The sequence below is a fragment of the Danio rerio genome, chromosome 25, assembly GCF_052040795.2.
Source record: "Danio rerio strain M-AB ecotype USA chromosome 25, GRCz13ab, whole genome shotgun sequence".
NCBI classification, from domain to species: Eukaryota; Metazoa; Chordata; class Actinopteri; order Cypriniformes; family Danionidae; genus Danio; species Danio rerio.
The window spans coordinates 17,167,415-17,188,320 of NC_141045.1; the positions used below are offsets into that span (position 1 = coordinate 17,167,415).

General features: G+C 36.2%; 3 protein-coding genes across 8 annotated transcripts in view; 2 read left to right on the forward strand and 1 right to left on the reverse strand.

The window, feature by feature from the left end:
- LOC147830845 (uncharacterized) overlaps nucleotides 1-7,709 on the reverse strand; it is a 32,862-nt gene extending 25,153 nt beyond the window's left edge. For 4 of the 5 annotated variants that reach the window (XR_015526350.1, XR_015526351.1, XR_015526352.1 and 1 more), the window contains exons 1-3: nucleotides 7,626-7,709; nucleotides 5,071-5,170; nucleotides 2,942-3,002 (exon numbers count right to left, since the gene is read on the reverse strand). Coding sequence is in view for 1 of the 5 variants with exons in the window: in XM_087312022.1 (XP_087168148.1) it covers nucleotides 2,942-2,999 (58 nt within the window). In the remaining 4 variants the exon portion in view is untranslated. The remainder of the gene's footprint in view (nucleotides 1-2,941; nucleotides 3,003-5,070; nucleotides 5,171-7,625) is intronic. The other variant, XM_087312022.1, reaches the window with a different exon arrangement.
- On the forward strand, nucleotides 2,539-7,259 carry olfml1 (olfactomedin-like 1). The gene is made up of 3 exons (XM_087312021.1): nucleotides 2,539-2,750; nucleotides 4,897-5,182; nucleotides 6,215-7,259. Exons 1-3 carry the CDS (start codon nucleotides 2,640-2,642, stop codon nucleotides 6,988-6,990), a joined length of 1,173 nt encoding a protein of 390 aa, XP_087168147.1. The 5' UTR covers nucleotides 2,539-2,639; the 3' UTR covers nucleotides 6,991-7,259.
- Nucleotides 7,710-8,178: 469 nt separating the features above from the next.
- ppfibp2b (PPFIA binding protein 2b) overlaps nucleotides 8,179-20,906 on the forward strand; it is a 104,042-nt gene continuing 91,314 nt past the window's right edge. For both annotated transcript variants that reach the window (NM_001326598.2, NM_001002362.3), the window contains exon 1: nucleotides 8,179-8,254. The gene's annotated coding sequence lies outside the window, so the exon portion shown is untranslated. The remainder of the gene's footprint in view (nucleotides 8,255-20,906) is intronic.

Sequence of the window (20,906 nt, forward strand, 5' to 3'; positions counted from 1 at the left end):
TTAATTAGGTTAACTAGGCTGGTTAGGGTAATCAGGCAAGTTATTGTATAACGATGGTTTGTCTGTAGATTATCAAAAAATATATATAGCTTTAAGAGGCTAATAATTTTGACCTCAAAATAGATTTAAAAAAATAAAAACTTCTTTTTTTATTCTAGCCAAAATAAAACAAATAAGGCTTTCTCCAGCAGAAAAAAAATATTATTAGACATACTCCGCTAAACATCATTTGGGAATTATTAAAAAACATTCAAAGTCGGCTAATAATTCTGGCTTCAACTGTATATATATATATATTAATTCATTATATATTTACACACACATACACACACACACACAATGTATGTATGTATCTTAATACATTTATATACATATTAATGAAATCAAATCACTATATTGGACTGGTCTTTTAAATCAAATTATTTTGTGTGTGTTTTTTTTTTTAACAGGGGCCCAAATTATTTAATGTTATTCAAATAACATAAAAACTGTTTTGTAAACAAATTTATTTAAACAATGTTCAATAAACGAGACCACTAAATTACATAAAATATTAGTAATAAATAAAATAGTAATAGATTAAAAATAAATATACTTAATAAATTGAAATGTGATTGGATGTTAATTGGATGTAAAAAAAAAAAATACTTTGAGATAGGACTTTGAGATAAGGCCAAGAAGGTCGCTGGTATGTATGAGGCACCAAGTAGGATTTAAATCAAATTTGCTTATCATCACATACATAAAACACACCTATAAATTGCTTGCATATACACCTATACTATTGGATGTTCAACAACAATAAATAAATAAAAATAACAATAAAAAAATTATTATTATTTTTTTTTATAATAGTAGGAATATACACCCACAACGACACACGCACTTACATGCATACACTTTGCTGCATGCAAACACGCCTATACAAACTCGCATATATATAAACCTGATCTATACATATATGCACCCATCCTCTCGCATATAAATATAAACTCATGCACAGACCCAAATAACACGTGCAAACATGCAATCAAATAAAATTCACAAGCGTGTATACAATTAGTTGTGTATATACATATATGCAAGTGATTTCATATGTGTATGTGCATGAATTTCTTAGTGTAAAAGGAAGTAGTTTAAAAAGTAGTTTAATTTTGTGTAAGCATAAATGGACGAGATCATTATTTATCATGAATCAGGTTATTGTTACTAAAATTAAAAATGAAAACAAAGATATTAAATGTTTTATTCTTATTTTAAAATAACAAATTAAATGTTACAAAAAAACAACGAACAATAGATTGATTCAATAGATCGATTTGTATACCCTTGACAAATAAAATGAGGCTATGTATAAGACAGTCTTACCTCCCTGATTTATACTTGATGCCGATGTCTGTGGGAGTCACCATTCAAAATAAAGTGCCCCTTATAATGTCTCATTTCTCATCATAATAAATTAAAATGACGATATATGACAGCTGAGCAGAATCTGTGGGAAAAATAAACCCTAAAAACTCTGACCAATGAGGAAAGTTTACTCGCAAGTGACTTTTTTTAACTATTTTGGTCCCTTTAAAAACTTTGCTGGGTGAAAGTGAATCGCACCAATAACTTATAAATGTATAAAAATATACATTGTAACAATTTAAATCCCAGTTTTGGAACAAAACAATCGATCTACAGGTGTGAAAGAACCCTTAAAAATCCAACACGCCGCCTCATAGGTTCGGTTGGATAAACTTAATTGGCCGTAGTGTGTGAACGGAAGAGTGTGTGGGTGTTTTTCAGCGCCTATGGTTTACTCTCAGTTATGTCTGAAAGGGCATCAGCTGCATAAAACCATAGCATAAAACATATGTCAAAGTAATTGGCAGTTCATTCGTAAAGTGGTGAGTGTCAACAATAAAGACATTTTTTAATATAAATTGATATTAAAATAGACGCTATAAAAGACCATAAAATAGAGCTAAAATGTGAGAGTGTCTTATGATAAACGGAACATCACCCCATATGCAAGGCTAAAACTTATTCCTTTCATAATTGTAGTTTTGGTACAAACTCTATAATGTTACTACAATTTATAACTGTTTCCGTATTTTATGAAGAAAAAAATCACAAGGTTCCTTTGAGCTTTGAGATTTCTGCCAGGAATAAAGACATTATATTTCTCCACCTCGAGAAAATGTCTGTTTGTGTGCCAAAATTGAAGGTTAGCCAGCCTGACTGAGGCTCCTGAAGGTGTCCTGATGTGTTTCCCGCTCTCAAATTTCAGACTTGAACTCTTAAAAGGTTTTGAATGGGCAAATTGAAGGGGAACGAGGCAAGCATGGTGTACATTATACTGTAAATATGCAGTCATTTAAATTATGCGATCTACGGAGTTGATTTATCGAGGAAGCGTGTCAAGACATCTGGACTTTATTACGATTAAAAACACAGCTTGTGAAGACCTGCCTTTCAAGCATTTTCTTTCGAATACAGTTCCAGAATTTGCATAACAAACAACCAGTTGCTTCTGGAACTCCACCTGGCTCCATTTTAGCAGACTGACATTAGACAAGAAGGGAGTTCTCTCAGTTTTATTATATTACGCAAAGGATATAAGACAGAAAGGCATCCAAGGTAAAGTATACATCATGCTTTTGTCTTTGGTAACTATACTTCTTTTGCTTGGAGTGGAACAAGCTCAAAGGACAACTCCTGATTTTATCATGGAATATTTTCAGAGACAACTTCAGCAGATGGAGGTAAGACATGTCTTTTTTCTTAAGAGAAATTGTTTTGTGGCCAAATTTGTTCTTTTAACACAGAAACTAGTTAAATATATGATGCATTGTATGTCATGCAGCTTTAGGACTTTTAAAAGTACTTTAAATATCTATAAAAAACATATACTCCATATAGTTTTGTTTACTGTACAAAATGTAAATTTACTTACCTTTAAGTGCTTCCAAACCTCCAAACACAAATGAAGATATTTGGAATAATGTTGACATCAACTGTTGGAAAGATACCATGAGAGATTGGGAGTCAGTGGCTACCATTTACCAAGACTCTTGAAAAATCTACTTTTATGTTCAAAAAAAGAAAGACATACAAATAGGGTAGAAAGAGGTGGAAATGCTGAGTAAATGGTGATAGTTTTCATTTTTTGGGTGAACTGTACCTTTAAGTAAGATGTGTTATTGGGTCTTATTGGTTCTGGAACAACATCTTTACAACATAACCCTGTCTATGACCCCAATCTAAATATAAACTAGTCATAACACCAGAAGAATGTAACGGCGTAACCATTTCTGTTTATCTAAAATGTGATTGATAATTTGGAATGTTGCTCCAAGACTAACAAGGATCCTGCTCTTTGTCCCACTTGGCCAAATAGTATTATGCTAACTAAATTGTCTTATAAGCATTTTACTCTCACTGACCAACTTATTAGCTGACACATTGGGCCTAGGGAAAAACCTTTGTGGCAATATCTCAACAAGGTACATACAGTTTAAGTCAGAATTATTAACCCCTTAAATTATTAGCCCCGGTTATTTTTTACCCCAGTTTCTGTTTAACGGAGAGAGGATTTTTTTCAACGCATTTCGAAACATGATAGTTTGTTCTGTACAGTATCGAAAGAAAATATAGCCTAAAAGGGCTAATGAATTTGATCTTAAAATGTTTTTTTAAAAATGTAAAACTGATTTTAATCTAGCCAAAATAATACAAATAAGACTTTCTCCAGAAGAAAATTATCAGACATACTGTGAAAATGTCCCTACTCTGTTAAAAATCATTAGGGAAATATTTAAAAAAGAAAAGAAATTCAAAGGGGGGCTAATAATTCTGACTTGAACTGTATGTGTGTGCAATGACTGCATCATACAATTGCCAGTGATTTGTTGGCTTTGCATACATGATGCAAATCTTCTGTTCAGCCACATGCTAAAGTTGCTCTTGTGGATTTAGATCTGGTGACTGTTGAGCCATTTGTCTTATAGTAATTTTATTCTGCTTTGAGTAGTTTCCTCTTCTGAAGCATTGGCTAATAATAAGGGGCCTATTGTTTAGTCGACTACCAGCATCCTGAACAATTGATATAGCAGAAAGGATCCAGGTTGTATGCGCCAAAAGTTTACAGTATAATCCAAATGTTCCTTTAGAAATTGAGACCTGTTATATAAGGCCACCGTTTTCCAAATTTTTTTTTGTCTAATTTTGATAAGCCTGTGTCCATTAAAGCCTCAGTTTCCTATTCTTATTGGACTAAAATGGAATGCAGTGTGGAATACTCAGATTAGCTAGTCATGTACCAACAACAATACTGTGCCACCATAATAGGTTACTTCGCCCAAAAAATTAAATTATGTTACTAATTAGTCAAGCTCATGTCATTATAAATTAAGATAATTTATTTTTATGTGTGCACATAGATTGGTAATATTCTGACTGAACCATTGCAAAAACCTAGACTGTTTTGACATTAATTTTGGTATGTTTCTGAATCAGAGAGCTCCCAAATTTCATCCAAAATATCTTTATTTTCTTTATGAAGAGGGTTTTAGAATGACATAAGGGTGAGTAATTATTGACAGAATATTCATTTTTGGGGGAACTGGGTATGTAAGTAACTTAAAAACCCTTCCTCAGTTTGATGTTTAGTCTTAACGTCGGCAGAAATCGCAAAAAAAAAAAAAAATTGCATCATGTATCATAAAAATATCTTGTTTACATGCCTTCTGTAAATGCACAGTTTAGTTGCTCTTCTGATTTGTCATTTAGATATTATTAATAATGTGAAGTTGAATAGAAGTATGCTCTAAAGTGGCAGGCCATTGTACAAGTGATTAAATATACTGTAGCAGTGAGTCATATGGTATTTTCATGCATTTATCTAAACAGGGACGGCTGATCAAATGTGAGCAAGATTTCCAGCACTTCAGTCAAAGAATGTACGACATGTCCAAAGAGATACACGATCAAACAGGCAAGATGAACATATTGAGATCAGAGGTCAAAAGTAATGTTGACACCTTTGCTTTGCGCTTGGACCGAGTGAAGAGAGAAGTGGAATACCTGCAGAATAAGATCCCTGACACCGCTCAGGTCGACATTGAGGACTCGCTGCTCGAGCGTCAGGTCAAAGAAGAAAAACTCAAAAGGACATCTGTTATCCCTAAAGACAAAGGTAAATAAGAAGTTTAGTCATCTGTCTTGTTGAATTTACTTCACAGCTAAAAAAAAACAATGGCAAACAATAGGATTGTGTTTGTGCTTCTTAGATATCGCCAGCTATGGGCCAGTCATAAATATTACACCATTTTGAATTGTTTTTTATGGACAAATGTGAACAGGGATTGCTTTCAAACTTTTAAATATAAAAATGAAAAGAGTTTCTTACATTGTTGTCATCTACCCTTAGTTTTGTGAGGTTTAGTTTTCATTTATGATGTTTTTTTTTATACAGTGTTTAATAATATATATGCTGCTGCTGAAGTTACGATACTACAGTAATTTGTTTAAATAAATGAACATGGCAAAAGCTAAATTAATTGTTTTAATGCTAAAACCTCACTCCTCTGAACTCTAAAGGTGCTCTAGCGACAAACACAAGAGGCCATGGTCTTTAGCCTCCTTGTTAGAGCAACCGACTTCCATACAAAGAATCGCCAGTTCGATCCCAGCTCAGAGCGAGCAAGGTAGTGTAGGACCGGCAGGGATACGTTGGTGCCGTGACCCGCATGGGGGTGAGGTTTACAGGGGGTGAGAGTAACGGAAGCCAGCTAGCGAAATGCTGTGGAGGTAATCCTCACTCCTTTGACCACTAAAGATGCTCTGGTGACAGATGCTAGATGCCATGGTCTTTGGCCTCTTTGTTAGAGTAACCGACTCCCATGCTGAGAATTGCCAGATTGATCCCAGCTCGGAGCAGATTGAATAGTGTAGGACCGGCAGGTAACATAGACATCGCATGAAAAATATATTAAGGCATGTAAATATTGCTAAAATTACATGTGTATACATATTTATATAAGTGTATACACTGCTATATTAACATCATCTGTAGTACTAATAAATAATTTGGTGAAATGGTGCCAAAATATTAAATATTTAAAGAAGAAATGCTTGGAAAAAGGCATAATCTACTAAACTTAATATATATTTTGCATATATTATAATTCTATATAATTTCATAATATTTTTTTCTTGATTCTTCCAGACTGCAGTTCGGAGCTTGTAGGTATCAAATCCCTTAAAATTGTCAAAAAGGCAGGTGATGTCAATGGAGCCTGGATGAAGGATCCAACAAAGGGTTCTGCGAAGATTTACTTTTTTAGTGGTGATCGAAACGGTACAATATTGGCATTTAATTCTCTGAAGGCTTTTACTGATACTAACTCCACCAAAAAGATGGAAATTATCAGTCTTCCTTTCCCCTGGCATGGAACTGGCCATGTGGTCTACAACGGTTTTGTGTACTACCACCATGCAGACACAAACAATGAGATCCTGAAGGTCCACCTCAACAACCGTACGGTAGTCGATCGAGTTCTGCTTCATGGAGCTGGTCGAATGCCAGTTTATTCTCTCAGCCCGCACACCCTGCTAGACCTCGCTGTAGATGAAATGGGGCTTTGGTCAATCCACGCAGATCCAGACTACAGTGGAAACTTGGTGATCACCAAACTGGACCACAATAGCCTGGCCGTGGAGCACACTTGGGATACCAATTGCAATAGTCGTGATGCAGAAGCAGCTTTTATGATCTGTGGTACCTTATATGTGGTCTACAACTCTCATTATGGCGGAAGGTCCAGTATTCAGTGCTTGTTTGATATCCATGATACCATCTACATCGAAAGCATCCCTGTGCGTTTCTTTCCAAAACGTTACACCAGCCACTCTGCTTTGCGTTTTCACCCCAAGGATAAGCAACTGTATGCTTGGGATGATGGTTATCAGACCATCTATAAGTTAGACATCAAGAAGATATAATGTGGGTCAGGTTAAACTGAGGTCCTTTTTTTCCCAGCAGTGCTTTATTCTTCTTCCCAGTCACATCCAATCTGCTTGTAATTTAATGGAAGCCATTTTATAGTGCACTTTGTTGTTGTGCCAGATAGTAATTTCCTGAAAAACAAAGGACTCTTTGACTTCCTCGGTTCTGTCATAGAGCAGCACATATCATGTATGCAGTCTTTCTATGATTAGAGACAGTAAAATATGTTTATCCAACAGCAAATAAATAGTATACAAAAGCAAAATCTGCAAATTGTCTCTCAAGGAATATAGTTTGCACAAAGTATATTATGTTTGTCTTTCAAGTTCACTGCTATTTTTTTAGATTAAGGCTTATATAGGATCATGTTTAGTTATATAATTATAGTTTAATTTCAATCAGCTGCTCATTTAATGTTTTTCCTCAATCTAAAAGTTGTGTTTTATATACATCAGAAGAAAGTCACATACTTCTTGAATGGCGTGAACGTGAATAAATTAATAGCAATTTTTCATTTTTAAGCATAACTTCAAAATATATTAGGCTAATTTTTAGTGCAAAGATGCTTCAAACACACTGCATCCACACAAGTACATTCAATTTACTTTTGGAAAATCATTTGTAGGTTTACCTTTATAAATTTGTACATTTGTGGTCCCTTTTGTAAACGTCTACCTGCTCGATTAACAGCCTCTGCCATGCGCATGCGCACTTGTGAATGCTTGCTGTTTTCGTGAACTTCAACGGTATGTACAACAGATGGCAGTGCTGTTCTCTCTCAGATTTACAACACCACCTGAACGTATTAAATATCAGTTTCGGAGTATATTTGAGGGGAAAAAAACGACAAAAATAAATTACGTATGTTGATATGTGATATTTTATTAGCTTATTCTGTCATTTAGCGATAACCACATCCGTATAACCACAAACAAGCGTATTTTACCGCTCTTAACGTTAATTGTGCTTGTGAAAATGTTACCCCCAGTAACCTTTTCCAAATTACAATAGTTCCTCTGTACTTTTCACATTTTATCAGTATTACTGAGAGTGTTGCTGTACTTTATTTGCTCATAGTATGGAAATTGTTTAATAAATCCCGCCTCTTACAACACGTGACAGCTGATTGGTTAGAGGAAATGTATCTCATATGGCTTTATTATATGGAGCAGCGCAGTTCTATCATAACACATGAGCGGGAATCCAGTTGACAACAAGAGGATTAAACATCACTCGGGATCGGAATTACTACCAGTAAAGGTAAGTTGATTTTCAAAAACCAAATGTTATCGTTACCTTTTTTTTTGCTTATGAACAACTTTTTAGTCATTTTAAGCAGCATTACGGAGGTGTAATGTCATTTCACAAAGTTTAGGTGATGAAGCAGATTGTGAGCAATTAATGTATTGTATTTTGTATTGTTATTAATTATTATATCAGTTTTTTAATTAATGTATTGTATTTTGTGTTGTTATTAATTATTATATCAGTTATCAATATCAATAACATTTGTTTGTTGTGCTATATAGCAGTATGTGTATGTTAAATGATCAAATTGTGCATAACGTGAGTACATAAGGCATAATGTTCATCAAAAGCTTATTGTAAAATATAGAAAAGCTTTTGAAATTAGTTGTTTTAATAAATTGTGATATTTGACAAGTTTAATAGTGGAAAAAACGTAGTAGTAGTGAATAAATTAGTATTTTGGAACACTCTAAGAAATGTTGGGTTGTACTAACCAAACATTTGGTCAAATATAGACAAGTCCAACGTTTTTAAATTAAATGTTTCAACCCAACTGTTGAGTTTTCCATATATTACCTAGCATTGGGTTAAAACAATCAAACATTTTTTTAGAGTTAAGTAATTGTATAGATTGTCAGTTTGTGTGAATTTATTGATTTACTAATTTTATTGATTCGCTAATGTTCATAATGTTAATTTCATGAAAATTGGTTTGCATTTAAGTTCTGTATTCACCTTATCCATAATTTGATAATTCAACTTACACATACTGCTATATAGCAAACGTATAATTATCAATAACAATACAAGATACAATAAATTAATTAGAATTTAATTATTCACTATGAAAAACAATCTGTTAACTGACCTAAACTTTGTAAAATGACTTTAGCATTGGGTTAAACCAATCAAGCATTGTGTTTAAAGTTAAGTAATCTCTTAGATTGTCAGTTTCTGTGAATTTAATTGATTTACTCGGTATGTATTTTAAATTTTGAACAATTGTCATTTAATGCAAAAGACTTATTTTACAGTTTGAAGAAATGTCATTAATAGTTTTAGAACAAAAGAAAGTTTAGGTAATATTAAACAGGGATTTTCTCTTTACTTAATAATTTTCCATTCATCCATACTGTGAATCTGATTAACTTGTGAAGTTTAAATTATATTTGCACACATTTTTATATTTTTTATTTTATATTAGTACCCAAATAAAATGTACTGTCATGACCAAAAGAGCAATAATCACTGACCAGAAACGTAAACTTAAAGGTTATTGGTCTGTCAAATCCTGAAGGATCTACAGTAGGTAGATAACTAGGTCATGCAGTGTAGCAAGTATGGTCTTAGATTAGCAGTTATCTGACCCCATATACACAAATATTCTGCTATTTGTTTGGAATTGCAGCCCGTTGCAGTTCTTGGTTCTGCCTGTTACTATTCATTGTCCATGTTTGTTTTACTGCCAGTTGTTATTATAGTGTATAAAGCCTCTTCCTTCAGTCCTGACCCCAGTGGGCTCAATGAGGAGACACATTTTGTGCTGCAAAGGAGATTTTATTGGTAATGACTATGAGGTTCAGAACAAAGCTGTCTGTGAAGATCATGTGGCTTAGAGAAAAGGATAAAGGCTTTTTTATTTGTCCACTACTTCCCCTGGTTTGTGAAAACAACACACAATTGTATTGCTCTTTGATAACCACCAATTAGAAACAATCAGAAATAAAAGAGTTTAATATCATCATTTTTGTTGTGTTTGTTAAAAGGATTGCATTGTCAGATATGCTTAATGTCGAACTATGAACAATCTTCATGACCTTTGGCTCCATTGTGTATTCTATGACCTTTACCTTTCTGTTTTCCCTAGATTTTGAGGTCATTGAATATTGTTCAGCGTTTTTTTAGCATCTTAGCAGTTCAATCAATTCTTGTAAAAAACAAGCCATTGATTTTCTGATTATTTGTGGTGGAAAGGTTGAACAATAATGTGTTGTTTATGAAAATGAAAACTGTGGAAGCATGGTGTTCATGTTGTTGTGAACTGACACACAAAAAAAAGCCTCGGGCTCCTCTGTCGTATGATTACCGTCACCTTATTTCCATAGAGGTGTGCACACACACACACACACACACCATGTCCTGATTGACCAGTTTTACCACAACCGTTTCATTCCCACAGTTATAATTTGAAAATTACAGTGATTCTCTCATTGAAATCAAGTAGTTAAGAAGAAGTTCAAGCAAAAATAAAAGCCTGTCATTATTTACTCACCTTCATGTTATGTACTTTATGACTTTCTCTTTTCATGTAAAAGAACGTTTTGATCCATCAATTCAGTCTGGAAGAAAACAACCCTTGTTTGGATGCATTAATGAAAACTTGTGACTTGAATTAAAATGAAGCACTTTTGGAAATTGGAAACAACAAACTTTTGCAGACTCTAGCAGGGTTCAACGCTAGGGATTATTTCTAATGGCCCGATTGGCAGGTGGTTCAGATTTTTACTTGCCCTGCCAAAATTTTCTCTGGCCCCACCAAAAAAGAAGTTAGCCATTTAATTATTCAGCATAACTTTTCTTTAAATTCAGCTGACAATTTAAAATGATTTAATGTAAATACAATACTAATTAAATTAACTAAAGTGAATGGTGTAGTTGAAAACTACAACAGTTTAATGTTTTTTGTTTGTTTAACCCACCAAATTGCCTAATTTTAGAAACTGGCTCATTATATCAGTCTATAATACTGTCTATATATTTTTTTCATTTATTTGCGAACCTAGATTTAAAATGCTTTTCACTTATTGTTCTTGCTTGATCCATCAACATAGTAATCATATTAGCCTATGTTTAAATCAATTATGGCCTTTGAGTTTTTTTTTTTTTTAATGTAGACTAAGATTGCTAAAGAAAATAATAATAATAATAATAATTCCTTACATTTATATAGCGCTTTTCTGGCCACTCAAAGCACTTTACACAATGGGGGGGGGGGGTCTCCTCATCCACCACCAGTGTGCACACCAGTGTGCAGCATCCACCTGGATGACGCGATGGCAGCCATTTTGCGCCAGACCGCACACCACACACCAGCTGATTGGTGGAGAGGAGACCGAGTGATGAAGCCAATTGAATATGGGAATGGTTAGGAGGCCATGATGGACAGAGGCCAGTGGGCAGATTTGGCCAGGATGCCGGGGTTAAACCCAAGCGGCAACCTCCCGCTCTTCCTCGGGAAGCCAATAAGGAAGTAACTAAAACTGCAATTCATCCGGAATTCCGCTAGTCCTGGCCGCTCCTGGCCGCTCCTGGCTCCATAATAGAGCAAATTTCAATTGAGCCCACTGTTAGAATGGCCAACTTTACAGCAGATAAAAAGGTGTTTACAGCCTGGTACAAAAAAAGACTTTGGTTAATACAGCTAATATTACCCTTCATGACAACTGTGAGGGGGGTGAATTTTTTTATAACTGATCCGTTTCCTTTATATTGAGTTATATTATGTTTGCATAATTAAGGGCGTGGCCACTTGAGTGACAGCTAGGTCTCGCTGATCACCGTCACCTCACTTCAACTGACTCCGGCAGATTAGCCACTGATTTTGGCATATTCATCGTATTTCTGTGTTGTTTTATGTGGCTTTACACAGTCAACTGCCTTTTGGACTTGTTTCCTACAATTATCAGATAGCATGGCATGCTGTGTGCACTTAATTGTGCTCACAAACCCTTCACGTGGCCTCCATTTCCCATGTGAGTAAAGTTATACACTTATATACCATCTCTATACATGTATTCGTTTTATTTAAGATCATTTATCGTTTATATTTATATTTAGAGCTGTAATGCACTCCAGAATCTGACGGATTGATTAGCTGTAGGCTCTAGAACAGTCATCTGAAGCGTTGTCATACAGTGTTATGCTGGATTTCATCAATAGTCCTGCATTTACTAACACAGACTATATCTAAAGTGTTTGGAAGTAATTCGCGTTTTCCTCCTGTTGAAAAATGTCATAAGAACAATACTTAGTGGTTTAATCTATTACAGCAGTGTTTTTAAAAGTCTAAACATTTTATTGATATAGTGTACAGCCAAGCACATGTGGTCAGAACACAAACGAGTCGTAGGTGATAAAGTATTAAGCGTTTTCCCAAAGTATAGTGTGTCTAAACCAGGTCCAAGCTAAATGCCAGCAGGTGTCTGTAGCTCCGCTCACTCTCCGCCTCTTGCCCTTGTTTGGTATCTCGCCGTGGGTCCAATGACGCGCGAACAAAATGGCAATGGTTGGCCGCGTCTACTTTTGGCTTCTTTTGCGCTCTTCAGAAACCTATGGGTGACGTCACAGATGCTACATCCATATATTTTACAGTCTATGGTTGAACCTCTACTCTTTTTGAAGGACATCCTGGGATTTTTAACGACCACAGAGTCGGAACTTCGGTTTAACGGTGCTTACTGAGCAGTATAGCATCCCCTTCATCATACTGGGGCATTAGGACCCACACAGACCGCAGGTTGGTCACCCCTTACTGGCCTCACTAACACCACTTCCGGCTTGCAACCTAGCTTCCTCATGTTTTCTCCCATCCAGGTACTGACCGGGCGCAGCCCTGCTTAGCTTCAGTGGACGACCATGTGAGAGTTGCAGAGAGCTAGCTGCTGGCAAAGAAAGTCTATGAACAGGGTCCCTGCAGGGCTGCATTTCTCGTCACAACACAGGGACTGCAGTCTGATCATGAAGCAATGTTGATCTTTACTGTCGAAGTGTCAAAATGAACAAAACAAATGAACAAAACTATTGCCCTAATACAAAATATATGATTTAAATATAAAAAAATATATCAGATGGTAATTTCGGTCAATTTTTTTCAGTCAACGGATAAACAGCACTCGGTTATATTTCAGTATGCTTTCACTTTCATATTAGACATGAAATGCACATTTGCTGGTAGAAATGACATCCTGCCCAACTCATCATTCTCTCTTCATATAGCCGTATGATAGCCATTACACAACCATAATACACTGTGATATAGCCTGGTTTGTTTGATCGTTTTGTTTCAATACAATTGATCTGCTTAATCGAGCCAAGACCACCTCATTCTGGCGATCTCAGATCGATTGATTTGGCGCGGACTGGAGAGTGATGGCAGGATTCACATATGCCATGAACCTCTCTTACTGGGCAAACGAGACCAGTTCCAAAACAAACATTTGGGCATGAAAGCACACAATTGACAAAAAGTCACAGCCAAATTAAACTGTAGGGACAAGGCAGCACTGGCACCGATCAGGCCAGTAATCATTTTGTATACTGTCCCGAACGTCTTGCACGCTGGCCCTGGGCAGTCCTTCTTGTTGAGCTCTGTCTAGAAATACGCAAAATGCAAACAGCCCCTAAAAGGCCGCTGTCATTTGCAATCTCCATCAAGTGATCTTCTTGCAGAGCCATGCTGGATTCACCTGATTTCTTGACAACTAGGTTGCGAATCCATACCTTTTTTTTGTTACCGCAGTTTGTGGGTTGTTCACTGGGTCTTTTCCCCTTAGAAAAGACATTTTTCAAAGACTTCTGTTTCTTTCTTATTTTGCTACTTGTGGGTTAAATTTGGGGCTCAAGTGACCGAGACGTAAGCGAGAGAGTACAGTTATTTTTCAAAATAAAAGACTTTTCAAAATAAAAGATTATTCAGACTCAGATAATAAATAAAATGTAAATAATTAATGATTTCTTGTGTGGCCCGGTAACAATTGATCCACAGACCGGTGGTTGAGGACCACTGAGCTAGGGGATAAATTGAACTAAGGCAACATGATTTTTCTACTAATTGTCCACTGCTAAAAATGTTTAAAATATGACACGACCCACCACAGAGCTCACTTAGGCCGCCTTGTGTGCCGGGACCCCCCTTTTGGGAATGATTTCTGATTTCATGATTTCTGTTCCATAGGATGTAATAAAGATGACAACTCCCATAATTCCCAACTCAGTCACACTCTGACAGCAGAAAGTCATACATACATGTAATGTGCTATATTTTAGGTACATACAGGTTATGTTTTTATCACACCACATGCCCTTGTTAAGTTAAATACAGTTTAACAACCATCTACAACTACCCATCTTTCACTTCAGCTGTCGCTCATTAAACCATTTACATGAATTCTCCTGTCATGCTTTTATTTAGACGTGTCCATTCTCCAGGTTTAGTGATTGAAGTCTAAATTCCCAGTTGCATTTTGTACAAAATTGTATAATTTCCAGTCTTTCAACTTGTCTTCTGTGACTTGGATCCCATTTTGGTGGACAGACATAGAGAGCTCTGGACATCCCATGCAATATGCATTGGGCAGTATTGATGTCAGAGACCTGTAGGACAGAGCCGTGACGTTTTGCCCCAAGAGCACAGGGCTTTTCCTTGCGCCTGACATTTTTCTAAGCCTCGGTACCACAGACGAATGCACCTGCTCGAGACTGACATTTCTCCTGTTACTGCGGAGGAGTGCAGTGTTCAACCCAGTCTGCCAGAACGCATTCGCTCCGGTGAGTAGAGCTCAGCATCGGCCAGGGGTTGAGCCTGAATTCGAACTCACAACCGCCTACGCCGAGTCATGAATCATTGAGTCATGGGCCGTGCGAGCTGTTGGACATTGTGACGTTAATATGTGTGGAAGTGTTATGGGAAACTTCTTTATTAATTCGGGGAAGCTTGCTCTCGGCTTGCCTGTGGTGCGGTCATAAGGCGCTGCAACTCAATATCCTTGTTATTTGAACCGGGTTTGTTGTGGATGAGTTGACATTGTGTATGAAAAAAGTAAGCTGTTTGGAGAAGGTAGAGAATGAACCTGCTCGTGTCATCGCAAAAATCTCTTTGTCTGCTGATTCATATACAGTAGTGTACTGACACTGCACCACAAATGTTTTATTTTTTTGATTACTAAATATTCCTAAATTTTAATTAGTTTTTTATTCCCTTTTATTTTTCTGAAATGTGTTTTTTACATAATCATGAAACTTGTTTCAGCAATTTATATATGCAGCAAACAAAACATTTTACAATTACATTTAAGCAGTTGTAATAAGTTAACTAATATACACTCACCCGCCACTTTATTAGGTACACCTTATTAGTACCGGGTTGAACCCTCTTTAGAACTGCCTTAATCCGTTGTGGCATAGATTCAACAAGGTACTGGAAATATTCCTTAGAGATTTTGGTCAATATTGACATGATAGCTTCATGCAGTTACTGCAGATTTGTCGACTGCAGTGAAAATCCATGATGCAAATCTCCCAATCCACAACACCCCTCTTTTGGATTGAGTTCTGGTGACTGTGGAGGCCGTTTGAGTACCGTGAACTCATTGTCATGTTCAAAAAACCTATCAGCTTGAACCAGTCTGGCCATTCTCCCCTGACCTCTGACATCAACAATTTGCACCCACAGAACTGCTGCTCACTGGATATATATATATATTTTTTGGGCCATTCTCTGTAAACTCTAGAGATGCATGAAAAACCCAGTAGATCAGCAGTTTCTTAAATACTCAGACCAGCCTGTCCGGCACCAACAACCATGCCACATTCAAAGTCACTTAAATCTCCTTTCTTTCCCATTCGGATGCTCAGTTTGATCTGCATAAGACCATGTCTTGACCATGTATGTATGCCTAAATGCATTGAGTTGCTGCCATGTGATTAGAAATTTAGGTTAATGAGTAGTTGGATCGGTGTACCTAATAAAGTGGCTTGTGACTGTGTGTTTTATGGAATAAAATTTTAGATATAGGTATCTATGTAATATGTTTTAGTGTTTTTCAAAATTAAAACAAATTATATTAGAAAAGGGAGGCAGCTTGTGTTATTTATCATTATTCAATATATCGATTCATTGGCGTCACGGTGGCGCAGTGAGTAGCACGATCGACTCACAGCAAGAAGGCCGCTGGTTCGAGCCTCGCCTGGGTCAGTTGGCATTTCTGTGTGGAGTTTGCATGTTCTTCCCGTGTTGGCGTGGGTTTCCTCTGGGTGCTCCGGTTTCCCCTGCAAGTCCATAGACATGTTGTACAGGTGAATTGGGTAAGCTAAATTGTCTGTAGAGTATGTGTGTGAATGAGAGTGTATGGATGTTTCCTATTGATGGGTTGCGGCTGGAAGAGCATCTGCTGTGTAAAACATATGCCGGAATAGTTGGCAGTTCATTCCGCTGTGGCAACCCTTGATAAATAAAGGACTAAGCTAAAGGAAAATTAATGAATCGTGCAGCTTTTTTATAGACTACCAATCAATAGATTGCCAAACAATAGTTGGCAACCATGACTTTTTAACGCATTATATTTAAAACATGCATTTTACCAAAGCATGCACAATACTATAATGTCAGCTGTTCACTGAACACAACACACACACACAAACACACTCGTGTCGAGTCAGTTTAATACAGCTGGTTAAGCTGTTTGAGGGCTGCTGTCTTTGATGTGCTCATATTAAGCTGCGTTGACGTGCTGGCTTTATTGCTCTGACACCCAGTGCTGATGATGCCACTTCCTCCTCCTGCAGAGTTTCTGCTCAAGGCCACCTACTGTATGTGTCCTTTTTTGCTTTTACTGTACGGAGTAGAAATGTCTTACAGCATGAGTGGAAATTTTAATACAAAATGGCTCTAAGATAGTAATGATAATTAAGGATGGTTATTAAAGCACATCATGTTTTTAGCTGATTCTAATGTATATTCAAGTATTGTTCATTTATTTTAATGTATTCAGTGTTATATTATGTTTTTATGTATACAATGTTTGAAAATACTATCAAAAATGTCATGATAGCATACAGTTAAAGGCAAAATTATGTGAAATTGTGTTTTTCCAATATTCCCCAAGTGGGCGATACCGTGGCTCAGTAATAAGCAAGCAAGCTAGTTTGAGTCCCGGCTGGGTCAGTTGGCATTTCTTTGAATTTGCATGTTTTCCCCGTGTTTGTGTTGGTTTCCTGCGGGTGGTCCGGTTTTCCCCACAGTCCTAAGACATGCATAGGTGAATTGAATAAACTAAATTGGCTGTAGTGTATGTGTGTGAATGAGTGTGTATGTGGATGTTTTCCAGTACTGTGTTGCAGCTGAAAGGGCATCCGCTGTGTAAAACATATGCTGGAAAAGTTGGTGGTTCATTCCACTTGGGTGACCCCTGATCAACAAATGGACTAAGCTGAAGGAAAATGAATGAATGAATGTATTCCCCAAGTTACTATTTTACAGAGAGAATTCATTTTCAACATATAATTTTAATGTGTTATTTCTAACACTTTTATTTCATTTGCCTTTGCCCTAACATTAAAAAAAAGATATTTAACAAGTTACTAGCATTCAGCTTAAAGTGCATTTTAAAAGCTTAACTAAGGGTGCTTTCACACCTGTGAATTGATTTAGTTGTTCCGAAACAGAGATTACAATTGTTACATTGTTGCTCTTTGCTCTTGGAGTGGTTCGCTTTCACACTGCAAAGTTTCTAATCGGACCAAAAGAGCTAAAACAAGTCACGTGCTAGTAAACTCTCCTTACATTGGTCAGAGTGTCAGGGTTTATTTTGCAGCGTCCCGCTAAGCTGTCAGGAGAGGTGGTGGTTTGGCGGTGATTGACAGGGTGCGCACGCAACGTGTCTGAGGAGAGACGCGGTGGGGAGAAACTGCGCTAAATGGGCAAACAAAATACGTTCCGAAACAAAAGTGTAGGTGTGAAAGCACCCTAAGTAATTAGCCTAACAGTGTTTGATCTGTAGCTAATCCTTTCATTCATTAATTTTCTTGTCGGCTTAGTCCCTTTATTAATCCGGGGTCGCCACAGCGGAATGAACCGCCAACTAATCCAGCAAGTTTTTTAAGCAGCGGATGCCCCTCCAGCTGCAACCCATCTCTGGGAAACATACACACACTCATACACTACGGACAAATTAGCCTACCCAATTCACCTGTACCACATGTCTTTGGACTGTGGGGGAAACCGAAGTACCCGGAGGAAACCCACTCGAAGGCAGGGAAAACATGCAGACTCCACACAAAAAACGCCAACTGAGCCGAGGTTCGAACTAGCGACCCAGCAACCTTCTTGCTGTGAGGCGACAGCACTACCTACTGCGCCACTGCCTTGGGCAAATAATTTCGACCTTAAAAATGATTTGTACATTTTTAGGAACTACTTTTATCTCTGCTGAGCTAAAAGAAATAAGACTTTCATTAGCAGGAAAGAAAACAGGAAATATTGTGAATATTTTCTTGTCCTGTTAAAACAATGGAAATCATCATTCTTTTTTGTTTTAAACAACATTATGCAGTTTTAAACATGTTTAACAAGTTTCAAGTGAAACCAAGTAATCTGAGTGAATTTGCAAAACTTGTCATTCGATGCTCTCAGGAATCTGCTTTTAGGGCCAAAAACAGAAAGTGATAAAAACTGCTTAAAACAATGAAAATCACAATTCTTTTTGTTTTTAATTACTTTAACTTGCATATTTATATAACATACTTACATAACATGTATTTATATTTTATTAGCTAGACTACCATTTTTTTGAGTCATACAAATTATAACTTGATTTTTTTAGTCAGTTTAATTGATTTAAACTTGACTTAATAAGGCAGTTTATTTTTAAAAGGTTTTACAGTGTATTACAATTTAAAAGTTCTGGATGTTATTTATGATTTATAGCTGCATTCATTTGCTGATTTGGTGCTCGAGAATTTATATAAGTCTTTATTTTCATTAATATTCAGTAAAATGAAATATTCAGTAATATTTTATCATGTTATGACATGGTTTTTAAAGTAAGAAAGCATTTTTATGTAAAAAAAAAACACTTAAATATATATGACATTTTATATGACTATTTAATTTAAATACATAATGAATATGTTAATATTACATTGTATCTTATTTTAATATGAATATTATATTTTAAAAATGTCTGAATTAGGGTTGGGCTGATGCTGACAACACGATGCTGAGCCGGCATCACCGATCCTCTGCCCTGCCCCCGTCGCAAATCTGCTCGTAAAAAAATACACACTTGGGCCCCGTTTACATCAATACGTCTTAGTTTTAAAATGGCATTTTAGAACAAAAATGATCCACATCCACACCATGTTGTACCTAGTTTTTCTGAACAGCCCTCTGCCCGCTGAAAACCACATCACGTGACCACATACACACACAATCACTGCCACACACACTGTCATGCGCTCCTCTAAGCTCGAGAGAGCAGTGCACATCAGACAGTTTATCAAGGATGTACCGCTGGATCCCATCTTATATAGTTGTTAAAAATAATATTTAATTAATCCTGTCTCTATTTAACGAGGTAATGTGTCACAGCGTCAGTATACTGCTTCAGTCTTCCACTTTCACACTTGTACTTAGTAATTTTAGTGGAAACCTCAGATACTGTTGGTTGTGCACCTTTTTTACAGACCAACCTCCGGCCGAAAAAGTGATTGACAGGTGGTAATCTGTGTGTAACTTATCTATTTATTTATGATTTGTTTATGGGTAAAACAGAGACCATGCGGGTCAAGAAACGGTAGGCTACACATAATTAATTCGTTATGAATTAATCAATTATTCATAAATAATTAATTCACTTTCACCTATGACAATGATGACATCGTCCATCGTGATGTTTCACATTAGACATCGAACAATGACAAATTGGTCGACATCGCCCAACCCTAGTCTGAATGTGCTATAATTCTGTAACTGTTGGATACTGACAATGGAGTTGAGGATCTAATTGCTGTGTCTTTATTGACAGAAAAATATAGGATTAAATTCTCGCCTAAGGTATCGCGGTCGTGGATAGAAAAATAATGCGTGTAAATCAAAATACACTGAAAAAAGTGTTGCATGCAGAACTGTTGCAAACAATTTATTTGTGTTGAATTTAAACAATCAAATTAAGTTAAATAATATTCAACTAAATTTGTTTGTTTAAATTTAACACAAATAAATAGTTTACAACCACTTAACTTATAAAAATTGAGTAAATTCAAGGAATCGTCTCTGAATTATTTTGTCATCACGTGTAAAATTATAACGCGCAAAAGCGAGAACTAAACACACACACACACACATATAAATATATATCAAATATATTTTCATAATACAATAATGTTTATACATTTAATATTCATAGGTTTTGAAAAGTGTTGTCAGGAAAAAAACACAATAAGTGAAGACAAAAACTCTAAAAAAAAAATACTAAAAAAAACTTAGTTAAACATGTTCTTGAAGTGAAAGTTTGATGTCAGATGATTTATTAATCACTTAAATAATGATTACTCAGTTTGAATGAGTGCATCTACCTCAAACATGTTCAAGGTCAGAGTTTTCCCACAGTTACAGTATAAAGGTGATCTTTGGATGAGTCAGTTTATCATTAACTGCAGTGTATAGCCCCAAAATGCAGGGACTTCCCACACCGGCTTCTGTTTGCTAATCTAAACATCCTGCAGTAAATGAAGGAGAACGCTTATTTTAACACCACAATCTGTTTTTCTGGCATGCAGACGCCCAACGCTGACAGATTCTGTATTCTGTGATGAAGTTCAGGAGCTTGTTGCAGCACAATAAGAGAATTAGTTGGCTTGTTTGGTTTCACAATGTATCAAAGGGCTT

Bases quoted from the DNA above. Each gene is read 5' to 3' on its own strand.
- olfml1 (XM_087312021.1), top strand. From the start codon at position 2,640: ATGCTTTTGTCTTTGGTAACTATACTTCTTTTGCTTGGAGTGGAACAA. The intron at 2,751-4,896 runs GTAAGACATGTC...TTATCTAAACAG, and splicing joins GACAACTTCAGCAGATGGAG to GGACGGCTGATCAAATGTGA. The intron at 5,183-6,214 runs GTAAATAAGAAG...TGATTCTTCCAG, and splicing joins TGTTATCCCTAAAGACAAAG to ACTGCAGTTCGGAGCTTGTA.